Source organism: Bombus impatiens, unplaced genomic scaffold, assembly GCF_000188095.3.
Source record: "Bombus impatiens unplaced genomic scaffold, BIMP_2.2 scf_0102, whole genome shotgun sequence".
NCBI lineage: Eukaryota > Metazoa > Arthropoda > Insecta > Hymenoptera > Apidae > Bombus > Bombus impatiens.
In genome coordinates, this window is record NT_176521.1 from 3,957,439 (window position 1) to 3,979,624 (window position 22,186).

The 22,186-nt window shown below is 32.1% G+C and overlaps 1 protein-coding gene across 3 annotated transcripts in view; it reads right to left on the minus strand.

Annotated features, from left to right (window-relative positions):
- LOC100747079 (lachesin-like) overlaps nucleotides 1-22,186 on the minus strand; it is a 158,564-nt gene that overhangs the window by 76,475 nt on the left and 59,903 nt on the right. For all 3 annotated transcript variants that reach the window (XM_033318527.1, XM_024364588.2, XM_012380679.3), the window contains exon 2: nucleotides 5,129-5,226. In XM_033318527.1, the coding sequence (XP_033174418.1) occupies nucleotides 5,129-5,226 (98 nt within the window). The remainder of the gene's footprint in view (nucleotides 1-5,128; nucleotides 5,227-22,186) is intronic.

The window sequence follows — 22,186 nt, forward strand, 5'->3', positions numbered from 1 at the left end:
ATGCTTTGTTGAAACGAGTTGTGGCAAGAAACGAAGCTCGATCTCACTATTACGCGTCGAAATGCAGCAAACAAAAGAAGGGAATCGAAAGACTTGTCCGTGTTGAAACGGGAAAGAGTTCTTTTCTTTCTCGATGACATAAATAAAACATTTCGAACAAAAATGTCGAACGACTCGACACAAGGCTCTGTATAATTTACGATATACTAAGATAAAAACGAGATGCAATAACGTAGAAGGAAGTCACATAGAAATTAGTAGAAAACATAGAAATTTCGAATTTGAAATATTTGAATATAAAAATTATGGTATCACATTACTAATTAAATATGAACTATAATAAAGTTTTTATTATATATAAAATATAATAATCCCTCTACTCGATTTTTATTAATACCTCCAATTAAATAAACTTTATCTCATTAGGAAATAATTCTTCAATTTTTTCCATTTATCGTGTTTTAAATTCCTCCAAATTTGTCATTTCGCTGTAAAGTAGAACGTAATCTTCATTGGATTAAACAACGGAAATTAAATGACGATCCTATTAGAGTGGAATCTATTCCGGGTTAAGTGAACCGGAACTTGCTAACGAAATAAATACACAATTTAACTCTGACTTTAAATCTACTTGTAAGCTAAATGAAACATTGCTAACAATCGATAATAATAGTCACTCATGATTTTCATATTCCAATACAGACTTCTAAATCTCCACTACGAAACGATTAACGTTTTTTAAGTTGAAATGATTACGATAGATAAGGCCATAAATATGAGTAACAAATATAAATAAAAGTATGAATAAAAAGAATGAATGGATTTCCTTTATTGAGAAGCAATTATATTATAGCGAAAGTAATGTACGACATATACATACTGTCAATAATTGATTATTGACATTTTTCGATATTACCCATATCCCCGAAGATATCCTCTTGTCACGTTTCATATATCTTGTATATTTCAATATTATCTTACCATCAGAAAGTTTTTCAGTAAAAAGGACAAAAAAAAATGTTCGGTGATGAAATCTCGCTAAATCGCTGAGCGGTGGAAAACAAGAAACTCAAGTGGGAACGATTATTTTAACGAGACGAAAAAGAAATTCTCTCGATGCTAATCTGGCGAACTCCGACAAATTTCAAGGGTTCCAACTTCAATTAGGTTTAACAGCGTAAAAATACGCGGGTCGGCGGAGGTTAGGGTCGCCCCCTTCCTCACTGCCGCTTCCACAGGAAGTAATTTCGACTCTTTAATGAAATTTTAAAATTTCCCGCCGACTTCGGGAAATGTGCAAACTGTATATTCGCTTTCATCTACCAACGTTGTTTAATTTTCACAAATTCCAACCGGATAGCGGAAAGAGCATGTTAATATTAACTGCTTACGTTTCCCTCGTAGCAAAATCGAAACTTTCAATTAATGTTAATTTGTTTGATCCAAGTGAAAGAATATACATAATCGCCCCATGAACATCTCTGTTCTCCTCTCTTGGAAAAACTTTATATTCAATTTAAAATATTGAAATGTAACAAAAGACAAGTTTTAGCTTTCAAGTGTCTCATCTATAATTATTTTTGATCAGTTCGAGATTTGATCAATTGAAAATTGTTGAGATTCGATCACTTCGAAAAAGTAAAATAAAACGAGCCGAGTATAACATGCCGTTTTGAGTGCCAGTATGTTCAACAGGTTATCAGATATTCTTTTTAAGACTCTTGAATGAAAAGACTCTCTTGTATTGTAGACACTTTACTTACATACTTCGTAAAATGTAGTTTAAACTACATTAGACATTAAATGAGTCAAATAGAAATAGAGTTTCATCAATATAGCTCATCTTCATTTATACTCGTTGATCATACACAGTCCAAATGGATACTTGCTATAAATTGTTCCAAAGTTAATAAACTAATTGACCTTTAAGAACGCTTCATCGCTAACAAGCATTATAACCAGAAAAGAAAAAGGTTGAATGGAAGAAAGAATGAGGAAAAATAGAAACGAATGCCGCTTGATCAGTAAAAAGGGGCGCGCTTTCAATAATCGACTCCATGCTTCCGGCAATATTAACCTGTTATACACCTGTATATACCTAGGATATATGTATACACGTATTCTAGAGCGTATTCAATGTTCCCTTGTACCTTGCTTTCCTTTGAAATTTAACAATACAATTGTATATTTGTGGTATGTCGATACGGTTCAATTAGCTGGCTGATGAAGTAATTAGCAAAGTTTAAAATCGTCGCGAAAGGAACTCTTAATGCGAGTGTATTTACTCGCTGGTAACGAATCGCACGGAACTAACGCGTTCGACGGGCGAATTTACATCGTTACCCAGCTGCGCCACCGGTGCAAGTTAATCTTCCGCTTTTAGATGATAATTGGCGTACTCGCGAGCGAGAAGCCAAGTTTACGATTACTTTATCGGCTGTTCGACGCGCTCGTGTCATCGGTATTTCCTCTGGATGCGACGAATTTATGTCATCGCCTCGTCTACGGCAATTTCTAAAGTAATCAAAAGCCGATGTACCAAACCTAATATATTATTTGCAGTAGACTTGTAAGCGTCTTATCTCGAATGCATCGAAAATATAACTTTCTCAATCAGCGGTTCATTTTCATGGTAAAATTCCGTTTTAGTTAAGTAGATATCTGTGTAATGCACTTACGTTAGCTTAGTAGGGAAAAAAAGTGAAATATGTTTCTGATCGGGAGATTCTTTCCATAAATCTTCGGTGAATTGTTCATTAATTAACAAATTTTTGGAAACTTCGTTTATTAATACCTACTACTTTTACATAGGATATTTCGTGTTTCGAATTTTATCCAGAAATTGTAGATGTTAATGAATAAGTAATTTCTTTCAAGAATAGCTTCTGTACGTCTGACGTCTTTTATAATTCTTGCTCGTAGTTTATCGGACACTTTTAACACGCTTACAGGATAAACGTTGTAATAAAAAAAGATGAAATTATTATTCCTTTATATTAAAAAAAATCCAAATTATTCTATGATTTAGAAGTTCGTTTACAATCCTGTTGTAGCATACTATATTATATGATGTTTAATATTAGGACCATATACATATGTATGCGTTTTACTTCAATTCAAGCATAATTTCGTGAATAAATATTCTTAAGCGTATGAAATGAATACGTAGAATTCAATATCCATATGTGTATAGATATTATGTTACTATATTCTTCTCTCTAATTCCAAGAACTAATTTATTCACTTTATATCATGAAATAAAAAAATGTCTAACATCGTTAACATGCTTATTAGTTCTTTGTATTTGTGTTACTTCCTTCTTCTTTTTTTATTCCGAACACATCAACGATGTTACCTCGACGTTTCCATTTCCGGCGAGACGTCATTGACCAGCAGCGTAAAGATAATGCATCGATTCCATACCAGCGTGTGTTTGGCCGCACGTGTACGGCCATAAAACAATTCCTACGCATTTTTATTGGCGAAACACAGTCCCGGTCACGAGAATGCCTCTATCGGGAAAACTATAACTCGTATCCTTGCGGTTGGCGCGAGGTACAGTCGGCTAAGAGGGTTAGGCGAATCGAATGGAACGCCTCGCGAAGGGGAAAATGCCTCGGTCGTCCCTCGGAGGAACGAGGCAGAAAGAAAGAGAGAGAGAGAGGGAGAGAAACGAAGGAAGGATAAAAGGAAACAGAGACAGATAAAAGTGTCGGTAGAGAATGGAGAGGAAGAGGAGCAAGAGGGACGAACCACTTAACAAACTGCTGAACTCACACCCCGCGGGATTTTATTTCTACTTAAATGGAGTTGCCGAGATACGCATTGGATACGGATTCTTACCGGATCTCTCTGGCTCCGAATTTATTTGTACCGTTTGTTAAATTCTCTCTACCTCTACGTTTCGATTTTCTCATACCTTCTACGTTCCTTCTTTGCTTTTCCTCCCTTTTCTACAAGTCTTATAAACTTTCTTTCGATCGTTGATGAAACTTACCAGTGGCGTTCAAGGTTACGATGCGCCAGATAAAAGTATTGCACACTCGGTTCTCTTTTTTTCCTCTAGGTATTTGTTTTTAGTCTCTCGTATTTTTTTATAAACGAAATCGAAATCTCAATAAGTCGAGCCTCGTTTAAATTAGTCGAGTGAAACCGAATTCGAGCGATCTGAAACCATTTTATCAATGGCAACTTGTTATTTACTTGACGTGAGACATTCATTCAAGTTCTCACGCACATTCTCGTTAGTCGAGTCACTTAATCTGAACGAGGCTTAGTAGTCATAAAGTTCTATGGGTGTTTATGACAGTTTGATAGCATTCTTATGTCGAATAATTTTTATAAGAAATTAACAGTTAACAACTATTCCAATATAACGGTAAGATATATGTATCCCTATACATGGAAGAAAAGTCTACAAATTAATTTTTATTTTTTCTGATATTAAGGTCTGGTATCTTTACTTATTGAGAAAATTTGATAATCATTATTTAGCCATACTATTTGTTATTGCTACTTTAATAAAGCCAGGGTTCTAACTAGAATCTTAATTAGAAATTTAGACTAATAATTCTAAGAATAATTCTATATTATTCTTCTTTTATATTAGGTTATCTCAAAAATTCCTTTCGTTTTATGAGGAAATAATAGATGCACAACATTTTTTGTTTTATATTATTTTATTGAATTATATATGATCTATCTTGTAATAATAGAACATACGAGAACAACATAATATAAAACAAAAAATGTTGTGCATCTATTATTTCCTTATAAAACGAAAGGAACTTTTGAGACAATCTAATATATTCTAATTCAATATTATAATAATACATAATTCTAGAATGTTAAACTTCTTTAATAACAAGAGATTAGGAAGAAAAACAACGATCAGGAAAGTCCATCTACTTTTCTCTAGCTAATGTACGTGTACATTACACGCTACACGTACCACTGCACCACTCAAAACATCTCACTCAGTGCCCAGGAAATGTTTCGAAAAATATTTGTTCCTTTCAAAAAACACTGCCCAGAGTCGGAGTCGACACGTGTAATACGCGAGATAATTGCAAAACCATTGCAACGGCGCGTAAAAAATAAAAATTCTCGAGAACGTGTGTCGTCTCACCTTGTACGGGCCAAGATTTTCCACAATGCAGGTGAAAACAGCTTCGCGACCCACAGAGACCGTCAGGTTGTTCAACGGTGTGCCGAACCTGGGTAAATCTGCAACACGAAAGGTCCTCGTCTTAAGTATCCCGCCACGGCGAACGCTTTACATAACCGTGGTATACACACTTACTTACTTACTGCTACTTATACTTATAACCCACCTAGGAACGCGCTAAAGTTTGCGAAGTACTCAAGAAACTCGGGCCGGTGAATGGGCCGAGTTAACGTAAGCGGGTCAACTGGGGACTAAGCCAGCCTCTTTATATTTCTCGACAAAATCCTTATTCTCCTGATTTCAGCACAACCTTCGTTCGATCATCATGACTATCTAAGGAGCGGTTATCGTATGTCTCATGAAAATAAAGGGGCAGAAGGAAGAAATCGGGATCGAAGGGATTTATTTTCGTATTTTGATAAAATTCCAGGATAAGATTTTATGAGAAGATGGTCATGTTAATGTGTGATTTTATAGAGAGTTGAGAACCGTGTGGGTTGCTTTGTGTATTGTGTATTGTTGTTTTATTTGTTGTATTATTTTATCGTTCATGTCTTGATGGATAATTAAAGAAACGGAACAAAAGAAGCATGTTTCACTTGATAAATATTGTAAGAAAAATTACGAATTTTATTTGGCATGTTTAATGAAAATTACATTATCTTGAAATGTCAACCTCTTTCGCTAAAATTTTTTGAATTATTAGCTCATCGATATTTTAACATTAAATAAAATAAAATCAAACTGTAAATAGCGGAACAAAAATTGAACTGAAATGTTTCGGAGAGAAGCTTCAGTTTGAAAGCTGCAGTACGAACCGATGAAATTTTAAAAGACAAATTGAATATTCAGGAGCCTATAGCAGTTAAATAACGGGACTGGAATAAATTTTAATACGCCTCAGTCGTACATAAAGTGACGTTGGGCTATAAATATAGAAATAATAAACTAACTTGAACTGATAAAAATCTGTGATGAACTACGGTTAAAAAGCATGAAAACAATGTTTACGCTTTATTACAACTTAAGCTATAATAAAATTCTCTGAATAATAAATATTCGCTTATCACAACACATTTTCAACATACTTTTCGTATATTTCATGTATTCTATACATGGATGTGTATTTTTTCATTTATTATATTTCCGTATTTCACGTATTTTATTTACATATCATAACATATCTTAAATGCATAAGCATTAAAATAGATTTATTACAATTCACACTATGTTAAAACTTATTGTCTTTCCTTATAGAATTATTCCTAATTAGCAATTACATATGTATATGAATTATTTTGAGGTATTCGTTATTATACATTTTTTCTTTTAATATAGATAGGCTTTGAATTAGTTTTCATTATTAATTGATTTTCAGTGAAATGTATCCAACAGTAAAATATTCTTAAAATTGTAGGAAGGTAAATTTGTTACGATTCTTATTTTGAAACAGCAAGTATTAAATGCTAATTTTAAATAAATAAATAATAATAATAATAATAATAATAGATGTTAACTGAATTAAATTGCTAGAGGACATATATAAAGTTATTTGATAGCCTACAAAAAATAAAGAACGAGAGTATATATTTTTTAGGAATATATGCATTAAATATACCGTACAAGCATATACCTAACAGATGTATCAGCCATCGAAATATATTTGATTCATATCGTAAGCGACCCAAGGTTTTATTATGCGGAAGGTTGTTGGAAACTGGACCAAAAATTGCAGTTCTGGCAAGGCCATTGGCTACATTGGCCATATTGTGAATTTATGGCACGTCGATCGTCATCGGTGTTGGGGTGAAAGGTTAAGGTTCTGGAAATGCAAATGTCCAACAAAAATATGAAAATTTTGCGAGGTATAGAAAATCTTCTGTGCCATCGACTTTTTCCCATATCAATACATTTTTTTCGTATAATTCACCAAATCTTTTTTTGAACATTTCCCACACACGATTATATTTTATTTTTTATGACCAATAAATGAAATGAAAAATGTGCAAAGAATCTACTGTGTTCAATAAATATAAGAGACTAAAAAATACGATTAACAAAAAAAAAAGAAATAAAATAGATATAGATAACAGACATTTTTAACGAAAAAGTAATTTTATTTCAATGCTCAAATAAAGCGAGCTTCACTATGGTAAAAATACGATGACGTATGATCATATCGTAAACCTGGGGAAGTTCAAATATATGTGACTAATAGTGCCATATGAAATCCAATATAACGTAACATTTCATATTTTCGTTATCTCATAGTTTTCTAGTGAACTTTATTCGTGCAAATTTTCGCACAGCTATTGCACAGTCTTAATGCATAATTACTATTATATATAACTGTGTATACGTAATCTATTATTTCAATTTAAAGATTATATTAATATTTTTTTAAAAATTCGGTTTACACTAAATTGAATAACTCTTTGAAAAAAGGACTCGTACGACAAAATAGTAAATTGAGTAAATTGCTTTGGGAATTTTAGTTAAACTAGAAAATAACTTCTATTTAAAATATATTTTTTTCAAAAAATTTCACAATTGATCTTTTTGGCATGGGATAAATTAATTTTCCACTAAAATTTGTTGAGACTTTGTTTTACAGACAAAATAGCCTTATTATACACAGATATAATAGGCCCAAATCAATACACAAAGACATTGGCGAATGGCAGTACGATCTCAATAATAGCTTATTAACAAACAGCTATTATTGCGGAGAGATTTTCTCAAAGCACCGCATATATATACACAGCGACATATATAGCGTCTAAATTCGTTCGATATTACTTGCTTGGGCTCTAACAAGCAACGGCATCGCCATTGAACCGATAAACGATAATTAAACGTTAATCATGTTCTAAGGAAGTATTGATCCTCGCAGGAAATAGGTAAGACACGATCTCAGAGAGACGCGAGCCAATACGCATTAATTTCTCGACTTCTCACCAGCTAGTGACGGTTTAATTCGTTTACATCCTCAAAGGTTCTCGAATCGATGTACAATGCTTCAAAGTACAGTCGAGGATCGAAATTCATCATTTCACAGCTAACTGAAATAATTACGGATTGTTGTACTAATAAATTCTGGTATGTTAAAAAGAAAAATTAATTATTTTAGTCTACATTGAACTTAATAAATTTTTTATAATAAATAAAAATTTACTATATATATTTAGGCAAGGATAGGAATATTTATCGGTAATCTTTGAATTTTATATGTTACAATTTTGGTTTTGTCCTTACTGGGTGAGGAAAGAAGTTTTTACATTTTAAGAATATCTTAGCGTACAATTGAAACATGAAATCATGCATATCAATGACGATACTTGCGTATTGTCCTCAAACCTGACAATTTTCCTAACGATAGAAGAATACTATTGGAACGAAAAATGACTGAAAAAAGACAAGAGGATTAATTTAGGAGATATTGCAAAAATGCTGAAATTTTGAAGCGTCTACCGATTTTAAAGCTATATTGCCATTTGAATTTCTTGAAATCATTGGAATATGGTCCCAAAGGAGTCTAGGAATTAACTAAAAAGTTTATAAACTAATATAATAAATTATTCTATATAATAAATAGTTTTAGTTTGTGGATCACTGTGCTACGTCTTCGAATTTAATGAAACATTATAAACTTCTGATGCTTAAGAGGGACTGCGGAAAGTTAAGTTCATTATTGAGTGCAAAACTCTCGCAGTCTAATTAAATCACCGGTAAATACAACACCTTGAGCTTTGTTCGCACCACTATGCTCATTACTGAAGCATGTCAGAAAATTACAGTAACAAGTGTGAAAGTTGAATAAGAATGTTCTTTATTTATCGAGTTAGAATTCGAATTAAAAGACAAAGACGTCGTAAACACGAGAATACCGCTTCACTTCTTTTCTTGTATTTTGTATAATAGATTTGACAAATTAAAGTTGGAACATCCGTCTAATAAGATATTAAGAAGTCAAAGTCCATTTATCTGACTAGGCTCCTTAAATACAATAAATTTCACTTGAAAAACATTTCATTAAAATATTTTTAGAATAAATAACGAGTTATTTCAGGTGGTAGTTTTTACTGACTCGCCCTCTATATAATTATAAATAATATGCCAAATTGCAACATGTTTTAATATAACATAACATGTGTTTAAACAAAGTTAAAATATCTGAGCGTCTAGATATTGTTGAAAGTAATTTTGGTCAGTTCGCTATCTAATTGAATCACAATGTGTATATAAATTTCATTTCTTTAATATGAAACTTTCGATTAAATTGCTTTCATTTGACTCTCGATTAAGCGTGGGAAAAAGGAAATGTAAATAGTCCAATTTTCAAGCGCAATAATAAATTCAATTAATGAAGTATTGATAAAATACAAAAATATTTGACATATCATTTTTTATTTAATCAATTTGGTTATCTATCTCTTATTAACGTATACGAATAACCTCACCGCAATTACGATTTTATCGTTGCAAATTGATATTTTGCTTATTTCAATGACCTTCTAATTTTCCGCAATTAAAACTATGTCTCAGCGATAGTTGAATTGTTCTGAAGTTTAGTAGAAATCTTTAATCAATGACCGTATCTTTTATTTTCTGTTGTTCAGTAATAGGTACATTTATGCGCTCGTTAGAATATGTGCTCCTTTAAGAGACAACGTATCACATGCATAATAGTTACGCAATAAGTGCAGTCTCATGTCGTCATTTAGGCTTGTACAGTACAGTCAAATGTTTCCACTTGAACTACTTATGTGTAGGTAATTAAATCAATTGACATGCAAGCGTGTAATATCTTACTCCTGTTTAATGTACAGCTTTGAAAACTAACTTCTGTTAGTAAGTAAACACAGCAGAGACAAAAACAAAAGCGGGGAACATGCGAAAACAACATGGCAGTTTAGGTTTTAACATAAAGCTCAAATTCAAGAATGGGAGTGGTCGCATTAAATTCATGCAAGCTTGATGACATATCCGACGAAAAAGGAACTATGATTTACCGGATTCGAATCTGCCGCAGCCCATTGGTATTATATTGAGAAAAATTCTTCGGATACGTACGTTGAATGAAGGGTCCGAATGAAAGCAAGGTGAACGTATTTAATGCAAAGGACTCACGGCATTTAATTGCGGAAAATTGGGTGCCGCTATTGCAACGAAAAAGGAACGTTTAAATTAGTTTTTGACCTACATTCTCCACTGCTTAGAGAAACCTCGCGATTTTAAACCCTTGTAAAGCCACGCAACTCCAAAGTTATGTGACACACTACTGCATGTATATTCTAAAAATATTATTTAATTAGCATTGTATTATCGTACTTTGATATTTTACTGGTTTCAGTCTATTTGTATTAATTCATTGGTTCAACATTTTTAAATTAAAATGCAAAACCTTAATCAATCAAAATTTTCTTTCTCATACACGCAACACAACAAATAAAATTTCCATTATACATATAGAATTGATGGATGGTACTTTAACTTTTACATTCTCGAATTATATAACGATGACAAATATTTATCTGTAATCTGAATTAAAATATTTTTAATTATATATGTTTCTCTAGGAAAACTAAAAGCATATTCTAGCATCTTTAATTTTTGTTTAATAGATTTTGGTATTTTTTAATAAAAAGTTTGTCATACTATGCTACTGCTGCAATTATAATATATAGTAGATATTGAATTATATTGGATTATGTAGAAGAAGAACTGTATGCTATTAAATAATGAAGATTAAAGTTCCTTCTGTCGTAAAACGTTCGAAACAGACACAAACAATAGTATATGTAAATATATAAATATAAATATTCTTTTTTCTATTGCTTGTACCAGATTAAATCAATATGTGAATTTAATGACTTGATAAAATAACAGTTTTATTGGAAGCACCACAAAGATCGCTCTATTCATTTGACAATAGCTATTCTGGTGAGAAACAGCTTCAACAAAGGTTGTTTTGGTAGAACCATTGAATATTCATTCAACGATAAGTCAGGATATACACCGCTTTTTATGGTATCGCTTGTACCATGTTGTATTACTAGACATGTTTCTGGCCACTACAATACGTGTTGTTACCCATAAAACCGAAAAATTTGCGAGAGTCGTTTTTATTCTAAGTTCCCAATATATCTGTTTATTATGTACATGATAACCAATCAATTGAACAAATATTTTAACATTTGGAGAAATGCGTAGGAATTCTTTACAAGTTCAATAAAATTTATCTATAATTTTATAAACTTTTAATGAGAGCCACGACATTTTATTTTATAATTTTAAATACTTTTCCCAAGTAATTTCATTTCATTTCATCTCTATACTAAAGGAAAATATTGATTATTTTTTTAGATTTATATTGCAATTCCGGAATTCCCAATTAATAGTCATAAGTAGCCAAAATTTAAAAAGTCACCAAAACTGAAATTAGACAATTTCACGACGCTGAAAATAAGCTCTCGGCGGATAATATTTCTATAGAGTATGTGTATTGCATAAATTATCCACATGTAAGTCGAAGCTCTAATATATTTTGTATTTTCTTTTCCTTTTCATCTGCCGACTTTCTATCATCTAACTTTCCACCGTGCTTTGCATCTCATGAACATTAATATTTTTAATTACTTTTATATTATTACGTTTAGTCGAAATATTCTCACCAAAGATAGTAATTGTAAAACCACGGGAACGAGGAGATTAATGAGGTCGCTTCCTAGAAAGGGTCAAAGCGAAACTCAGCGCATAATTTCATCGTTTTATCACATATCGCGAAAATCTAATCCAGCCACGTAATTTTTCCAAGTCTGCAAGATTCGACCCCAGGAAAATCAGTCGAAAACGATCTAAAATCGACGCAGAAGAGAATAATGAGAAGTATGATGAATAGATCATTGTAACGTTTTTTCTTAGACGAGATGGGCGACTAAGATTTTTCGAAAAATGTGTTTAATTGTAACAAGTTTCGTGATGAGATCGAAATCTGTAAGGACAGCAACCACTGACGTGCAATTTAACTGAGCAGCTATTTGTGACGAGAGCCCGCCCGGTTAATTTTCCTTTTCAAATTGCTTCCGACTCGCTGAGGCTGCGAACGTAATTGATATTAATATGCTCCGAAGGAACGAATATTGTAAAATAAAACCAAGACTAATTTCTCTATCCAGCCTGAATCATTATTAATATTTCACATTTTGTGTATTTAATTATGATAGATATCGTGATATTATTTCGTTTTTCTTTAAGATAGATCTCTGTCAAGATTTGTTTTTGAAGCAGATATCAAGAAATTTTGTAGAATGCGTACCATAAAGTGTGGAAATAATTTCGAAATCTTTCAAATTTGAAGTAATAAATTTAAAAGTTGTGTCAATAGTTTCAAAAAAGTGGACGAAATATTTCCTGTAACTTACAGAAAATAATATATTCATTATCCTTAACTAAACTCCACGGAATCGTGTACTTTCCTTCTACGATCGATATTAATATTTCCCAGAGGTACAAACGTTGCAAACTTAAGCTAACATCGCAACATTTGCTATGGAATACCGCATGGCTAAATCGAGCCAAATTATATGCAAATATTATATCATTATTAGATGAGATACCATAATTTATTTTACTATTTCGAGTAACACTGAATACACGTCACAACTGTTTTAACATCGACAGTCTCGATTCTCAATATGTGGTTCTAAATAGAACAGTATTGTATCAATAGTCTACTCCATATCAGTGCTCACGAAACGAGCTCCATCCCTGTATAGTTTCCTAATATATAGCTGTTTCAGCTTTAAATTGTGTGTAAAATGATCGTTTTCCTCATGTTCACGTAACGCCTACCGAGGAAAAATGGAAGAATACCGCGTTATTAAGTCGCTGCATATGAAATATCGTTCCTTCGAAGTTTGAATTTGACAGAATAATATCATGTACTAAATTAAATTAAATTGTGTCCTATCATCAATTATCAACCACATTAAAAAAGAAGAATATTAAATTTAGATTCATATATCATTTGTATTTTACAAAGTTTAAATTAAAAGTTTTTAGAAAATTTAGTTTTTGTCTGTAAAATCATTTCCCCTTTATATTACGAAAGAATCAACATCGAAATTGATTTTATCCAAAATTCATTCGTCTTTATTTTTAACTTCACAATAGTGGGAATTTTTTATTACGAAATAATCTGCTTGACAGGTTTAAAGGAACTGGAATAACTTCTGTAGCGTAATTCCTTTTTTAGATAAGCAGTAAATATACATATATAACTTTTAACTTACATAGTGTTAAGCTCAACTCTAGGAAGTTTTACTTTTGTGTTAATTTAGAAAATACATGTCACAAGGTATTCTGATGTTAATTAATGTATGACTCAACGACTATCCGATGTATATATAACTCACAAGATTATCTTTTATATATTTTAGAACATTTCTACCTGATAATAAAATGATCACTACACCAATTCGAGGTTAAAGTGCACCAAGTGTATGAATGTTTTCCTGTTTCTATTCGATCGCGAAGCAGAAATATTGAATATCTCCCTGTTTCTATTCGACCAAAGTAGAAACATTCAAGTAGCAAGTTTTATTACTTGCAGATGCGTGACACACGGTGGTCACGGTTTCTGACTGGCATAGTGGCACGGGAAAACAGTCCAGCGCAAACATTTGAACGGCGAAATTCTCGCTCATGTTTTTGCAAACATGCATGTTTAAACATGGGAACACGAAGGGGTAGATTCGCTGACGCGTACGAAATTGCCTCAGCAAATGTAAACGATCGTTTTTATAAAATTCGTCAATTGTTCGGAAGCTTCCTTCAACTTTCTATAACAGTAGCACGAGATGCGTTTTAATTTTAATAGAAGAATCGAATTCATCGATTGGGTAATTACAGTTTGGTTAACAAACTGACTTTCAATCTCTAAAATGAATATCTATTAATGTCTGTAAAGTTCTTGGCAAAGGTTACGTGAAAAATTAGACGCTCGTTTCCTTCGTGCTTCTTAAAGAGTCCTTTCTAATCTGATGGCCGTATAACCGGGAAAGCGGGGAAACAAAAATCAGCACGCAAAGATGAAACGAATCGATAACCAACCTCGTACTCGAAACAACGCTAATTGTTTCACCGGGATACGAACACGAAATTCGTTCCCTAGCTTGTTCAATAGGCCGCTGCTGCAATTCCTTTTCAATTAGGTTTCTTGAATATCCACTCCACGCTGTTATTCTATTTTATTGTCACGGAAACATAAGGTATTTTGTTTCTCCACTTTATTTTCTTTGTATTAGCTATGAACGTATCGAGTTCAAAGAGTTCGATCATATCATTAATTATATTTTACCTTATTGTCGATTGTCAACCATATTAATGAAGTTAATAAATAATTAATATAAATTATTGTTTTGTTTTCACATATTGGTAGATGCATATTTTTTCAGTAAAAGCAATCAATGATGACAATTTTAAACAGATGCTTCTATTTTAACAAAGGACATCGGCGTTGTCTTTTAAAATTTGCAAACATAATTTCCCTGAAAATCTTCAAAGTATAAATTTACTTTTTATACAGAATACATATATGCACGTGCTCCTATTTCTTGTACATTATAACTGACGCGGTTTCTATTTAGTTTTTGTCAGCTAAAGTAGAACACCTTTGATGTATTATTACATCCTGCCACATACATTAGGAGGTTGGCTGCTTTTCATCGGTTAAAGCTATTATACTCTGACATATTACATCTTTTACTATAGTATATGCGTATCTTGTTTAAGCAAATTAGCCTAATTAAGACAAAGACTATTTATATATACTAAATCTTCTTACGGATTCGCTAATAAGCTTTCTAATATAGACTAATAAATAAGACTATATTATGTGTCTCGTTTATCTTAGATTTCTTAATATCCTTACTGATATTGTAGGATTCATTTAGCTTGAATTTCGTAATATCCTTACGGCTATTGTAGGTTTCATTTATCTTGGATTTAATATTCTTACTGGTGCGATATACTTTTATCAATACAAGAAGTTTCGTCCGAAAAAAATTGTTTGGTTCAGAAAGAAACCTTCTTCGAACGAAAGAGCAAAATTTTATATGCACCAATCGAATATTTGACACAAATTTTCAAAGAGATAATTTCTTTAAAAAATCCCTAAAAAGGTTCGTTCACAAAGTGAACTACGCACTAATAGAAACAAAGAATCAATATGAGGCAGACATTGTTCGAACAATGGTCGGGATAATCGAATACATTTGCCTGGCGCGCGTAAGCCAGAAAGATCTCGTGGATGATATCTAGATTTGTAATCTGCAGCTTGACCCAGACTCTATGTAAATTCAAGCGAGTATGAGAGAAGGTAAAACGGAGCGGGCAGAGTGGCTAAAAAGAAAGGGAAAAAAGCGTAGAATATCGTAGGAAAGTAGACGATGAAACGATTTTCGAATCCTGGCACGTCCGCGTATTACCATCGATGGAGGCATCCGGCTCTCCTTTGGAAATAAACGTAACGATTCTATCTAAGATCGAGGGATCAATACGCGCCGCGATGAACCGTAAAACGACGAGTTCTCGAATCGTTTCTGGAATTATGCCCATGGACAGTGCAAGCGTTCGTGCCTTAATCCGGCTGGTCGAATTTCGGAAAACCAACCAGGGGAAGGAGGATTGAACAATAGAAAACTTGCATGAACACCACTGGTTTTGTAGGAAAGTTTGCTACTTTTAAGGTTGGATGAAACACGCCACGGATAATATCCTATTTCGGGAGAATACGTAATCAGTTTCTTCTTCCGCGACATTCGCTCTTCCGTGCAATGACGTTTGGCGAGCACGATGACCTGTTCCGGGAAATGAGACTGGCTCTTTTGTGATGGTCTTGCGCATAGGTTGAAGGAAGATGTGGTGGATATTTAGTAGAGTGTGAAAGTGTATGTTCATCAAGTTCATGGAAAGAGAGTTAGGAAAAAGAAAATGAGAAATGAGTTGAAATGTTTAGGAGATTGCGAATTAAATAATGTTTAAGACAAAACATATGTTGTGATTGGTACTTCGTAAAATTGAAACAATAAAAAGGAAATTTCATTGAAATCTCTTTGTTAAATCCACCACAATATATCCAAGTATAAGGAATATTCTAAGGCACTGAAGTATGAATGCTTCTTTTTAACTTATACAGAATTAGAACAAGGGTATCCGTAAACTATAAACTATACTAATATTTATTCTTACTACTTAAACACAAAAGAACTCAATTGAAATTGCTGTAAAATCCCTCAAAATCCACTTCTAAATCCACCTTTCAAATATATTGATTAACCTTCTCACTCCATGCTGAAGAGGAAGGAACGGAACACAATGACAAGAAGATTCGATCGAACGAGCAGCAGTGGCTAGCATTTTTCTACTGAAGGTTTGCGAAACATTCGAAGAGACGTGTCATCGATTTCGCGTGTTGTCACGGCGCACGAATTATCGTTGCGTGATAGAAACTCGACGAACGGTGACTATAAGCTTGCTGATATTATCTGTCAGTTCGTCGTTCTCCCGTAAAAAGGATGCCGGATTTGGTGTCCACGGGTAGAATCTAATCTGAGTGGCACGCATTAGCATCGGAATTAACGAGACCTTTCTTTTGATCCCGCTTACTTGCACGCTCTTTATCCCGTGACAATTGCGGCTTTATCCCTATGCTATCTCTAGGAAATCGTAATCGCGAACGCAAAGATCAAATGTTAGTTTCGAAGATGCTTCTCGTTGCAATCAGGTCAGAAACTGAATGTCTGAGAAACTTTGTATATCAGATCGTCCTTTAACTAGGAACTTTTATAATCACGGAATTAAAAATCTTAAAAAATGAACCAATGTTAATTAGGTTGATTTTAATCCTTGCCAACGTAAATATGGTATAATTTATTCTTAAAAGAAATCTATCTTTAGAAATAAAATAACACGTACGTAACGTATAATATATATATTAAAATAATAGAAAAAAGTAGGGGATTCTTAAATAAAAAAAATTATATACAAAAGATTAGTAATCTAAGTGGTGAGTTAACTAGTTTCCTATGGTTAATAGGTAAACCCCTTCGAAATATATCTTCTTTTTACTAGTAAATACAGGGATGTAATTATATAAACTGCAATACTCCCAAATTTGAGAAAGAAATAAATTAAATATGATTCTTAAAATATGTTATCCCATTTATAACGATATTCTATGTTTCAAGAGATCTCAGTCATGTTGGAAAAATTTTAACAACTCAGCAGTTATTGTAAAAATTTCACGTTCTATGAAAATTTTATTTTTGGATTTTCCTAATTTAGAAATATTTAGAATTTTTGTAATATTATACATACATGGAATTAATTGAGTACGAGTTTTGAAAACATTATATTCGTAAAATATACGGAGTTTAAGAACTTAGCTACTTATAATTCTCACTGAGAGGAATAAAGCATGCTTCATCAATATAGGTCATGAAATGCTCGTGACGTAAAGTCTACTTTTGTATTTACGAGAATTTGATGTAACAAGTGAGTCTCTTCGCAATGCATTGGATGCAAACAAAAGAATCGGTTTGGATTTCTTTCTGCAGAATACTTAAAGACTTTATTCTATTTATCAACGACAGAAATAGGCAGATAGTCGTACAATACGGGGCATGAAAGAAATACTTGAAAATGTATGTCACTCTACGATCCGCAGATGTCAGTTTTATATTGAATGGGATAGCTAGCTTGTCAAATATCTCTTGAAAATGTGAAACTAAATTCTCAGGCTTCGTGTCGATAGAATGGATTTTAGGAGTCATGTTGAGTAAATATTTTGTGTTCCCTTTAAAAAATACTACATACAGGTAAGATTAAAATCCTGGTCCCATTTTTAGGTATTTTTGATAAAAATTAAAAACTTTGAAATTAAAAATATAAAAAGTTCATAAAATTAATATTATTTAATATTAATTTTACTTTATATTTATTTACTTTATAATTATTTTACTTTATAAACGATTCGTATAATATATAGGGCTTAGTAAAATAAATATTTTAAGAAAAAGAAAATTTTTGCAATATTATTAAAAATTCTAATTATATATCACAAACTACAAAGAATTAACTTCCAAACGTAATTTGTAACTTCCCACTATACAGAAATGTTTAGGCAGCAATTAATTCATATGAAAAGCTTTTTATCTATTCTAAATGGAGTCATTTTAACATAACCAAATACGTACTCGAATAATTATCTGCTTCCAAAACCTAAACGTTAGCAGTTAGAAAGTTTGTTTTAGTAGTGCTTAATTTGTGTTCACAAATTCGGCAAATTAATTTAGTTTCCAGTTATACTGTGTAGTATAGACAGCAACTATTACTAATCTAACTCGATGTTCACGCTCATTATCTATTTTATTTTTCCATAATTTGAATACGAAGACTTTTTAAATTCAAAAAACATTCCTTTTATTGTACATTTTGTTACGTAAAATTACAATTCTTCATTGTACTTTAGAAATTTGTCATGAAAGCGTGTCATGCAACCATAAATTGGAAATGAAATCTGGTTTGAAATTGTCCATATAGCTAAAAGAACATAAATGATACTAATGAATAATAGATGATGCAGTGAAAAGTGTAAAACATCCAATGTGTCACCGATGAATATAGATACAATCAATATATTGTATATCTTGACATTAGTAATAAATAATATTGTTACAAGCTGTCCAAACCATGACGGCTCCAATATGAATGTTTTGTATAGCTGTCAACGGTTTAGCTGACGGTTATAAACAAGTCAGAGGAAGAAAATGAACAAGTATGCAATGTATGAATCAAATCTAACTAATAAAACGAAATTTCTCTTAGCACGTAATGTTATTGATCGAAACATAACTAAAATAGTTATGTTTATGATTGCCATTTCAACGACGTTATCGTATTCATCTTAATTGAAAAACAAACACTTATACTTGCAAAAAGATCCGAAAGATTAACGTTAGGACCACCAAATTAATTAAAATAATGTCTCAGATATTTTAGCTTAACAATTAGTAAAATATGAACAGTTGATCACTATGAAGTAATATTTAATATTTTGTACAAATAATATTACTTATAACGTTTAAGCTTCTGGTATTCAATTTTAATATTTTGTCCTCTTTTTACTATGATATCTATCGGCAAACTTGAAATGCCAACATACCTAGTTCGTTACCTTCATAAATGGTTACAAATATTTATTAAATTTCATATATTGTTTCAAAATAAAGCAGGAACTTTTTGAGCGATGTCGAAAAGACATCGATGTATTTAAATAATAAATGGTTGGTAGGTATCGAAAATTGGAAATTTGCCTAGCAGCGCATCATTTCATGTCACGTGCATTTCTCAATGCGCCATCCGATATCTCTATTATTCTCTGTTTAAATTAGTTTTCAAATTGTCGAACACAACGCGCCAGATGTTGTTGTCAATATCATCGATAACTCTTTTAATTTCGACGTTCGACGTTCGAAGTAATTGGCAATGAAATGTTCCATGTCACTATGTTACAGAATTTTATTAAATTAAGCTTGATTATTTGAATTGCTTACAATTCAACAAGATTAATTTAAAAATTCTATTTTTTAAATATAGCGACATAGTCGATATATAGTCACAAATTTTTAATAGAAATTTTTTATTTGGACATCATCTGTCTATGTCTGTTATCTTTTAAATTTAATGTTATTATTACTACCATTATCTATAAAACACAACTATTTTACAAGTGATCCTTAATCGAAATGAAAATAATTTTAAGTTTTTCCTTTTAATCTTATCTTCGGTTCTAGGCTTATTATTTGTGTAACATAACAGAGACATGATGTATTTATTATACTACTAATTTCAATATTATGCTCTTTTTTGAATAATCCTTTAAACGAACAAAGCAATTCACATATTAAGGTTAAAAAAATGATATAAATATTGATTTACACTTACAAAGATTGTAATTTGTATCTTGCATTGAAGTCTTATAGTCATTGTTCTGTCATAAATACTATTTACTTATTTCTTATGCATTGCATATGTTACAAAGTAGATTTATACAAAGCGAACGCGAAATTTAAAGCACCAGCCAACAATAGCTTGGAAGAACTTAGAAATAGCTTAGATCAGTCTTTAGAGTTAGATGAGTTTTGAGCTCTAGTGACCGAACTTCGTGAGCTCTTGTGACTTCGTACTTTGGAACTATTCGTGTAGTTCTGAGCGTTCGAAGTTTTGAAGTTGCAATTCCGTAAACCCTACAATTCGGCCGACTTGTTTCAATTATGTCCAAATTTTGAGACTATTAATTTGACTTATACAAAAGACTAAAAGCAGAAGATACGTATTAATATTTTTAAATTTTCACTATCTTTAATCACTATTTTTTTCAAGTTTTCTTTTTGATTTTCTCAAAAGTTACGCCAACGTCTCCATGACAAACCATCAAACATAATAAGTATTATTAATTATTAATTTTCTATCTTGCATCGTATTATATCTTTCTATAGTACAATACTTCAATCATTCAGCCTTATATTTTTTGTTACTTCATTACACTGTTACACAACTAATAAAACTTACTCATACCTCCCATTCATTTTTCCCTCGCGTTCAAAAAATTCATAGAGCAAGGAATATCGTGGAACTTGGTCCGATACTTCATAGAACAGAATCGTTTTCCCAGATTCCGGCGGAAGAACCCGTAAACATAACACTTGAACTATTGCCCGCGGCGCTATCGGAATTCAATAGTATCCCATGCACCCCACAGGGTATCGAGAAAGAAGTGTTTCGATCGTCGGCAGTTATATAAATAGTGTCCGTATAAATTGAGAAACAATCTCAATCGTCGTGATTTCTTCACTGTCGTGGAGAAACCGTGTCTGTGAACTAGTCAGATGAGACAAAGCGACCAGTCACACGATTTACGTGCGTTGCATCGAACTGGCCTCGGTGTCCAGGGAAATATCCGAAGAACGAACGACTAACAAACAGGTCACGGTTAGAATTTTAAAGCGACGATAATTGCGTCGTTGATGAAGGAACATCATGGGTTCGCGGCTCCAAAGCGCTGTTGAAGCGCGTGCACCTGAAGCGACGCCATAATTAGCGGTCAAACCTGTCATGGCGACCAAGTTGCGTGCAAATAATTGAACTAACGTTGCGTACGGTCATCTAATATTCCGTTGACTGGACCGGAATAACACGCAGTATTTGTATCAGGGACTGCCATTAGCGAAATAAACTTTCGTTTGAATAATTGTTTAAATAAAATTATTACTTTATTTGTTATTCTACTTTGTTAGTAAAAATTCTATCTATAATGTGACAATCATTAGGAAAATTGTAGTTTTATTACTTTCATGTATGCCGTCTTCGTTCGTCTTTGTTCAATTAAAAATATTTACTAGTCATCATTTCGTGACAGTTTGTGGAATATAATATTATTTTAAAGGTAAAAACACCGAATCTATAAGAACTATTTCAATATATTTTGAAAAATAAGAAATGCTAAATAGGATATTTTAATTAAAATTCGCTTTTCACATGATCTTGAATAACGCTATTTGAATAATAATGTTTCTGAAACATAAAATCTTTGTTATTCTATTTGAAGTAATAATTATTTGATCTTTTTACTCGTCATTTTTATTTCAAATAAAGGATGTTAAATTTTCATTTCTACCTTGAGTACTGAAATAGTTCACCGTTAATCATACAGAATGAGACGATGCTGGTGTAATTTTAAGAAGATTCTTCTAGGGCGAATGTGAATTATTTGATTTCTTCTGGCACCAATATTATTTTTAGAGTCTTGTCCTTAAAACATTCCATATCAATTTACTACTGATCAGAGTTTATTTTTGAAAGGAGACATTTATTAAGAACACATTTTTCATCTGTAAATTGTGGAGCTTTTTTGATTTTATTAATTTAAATTTGCAGAAGTAAGAAATGTTGGGC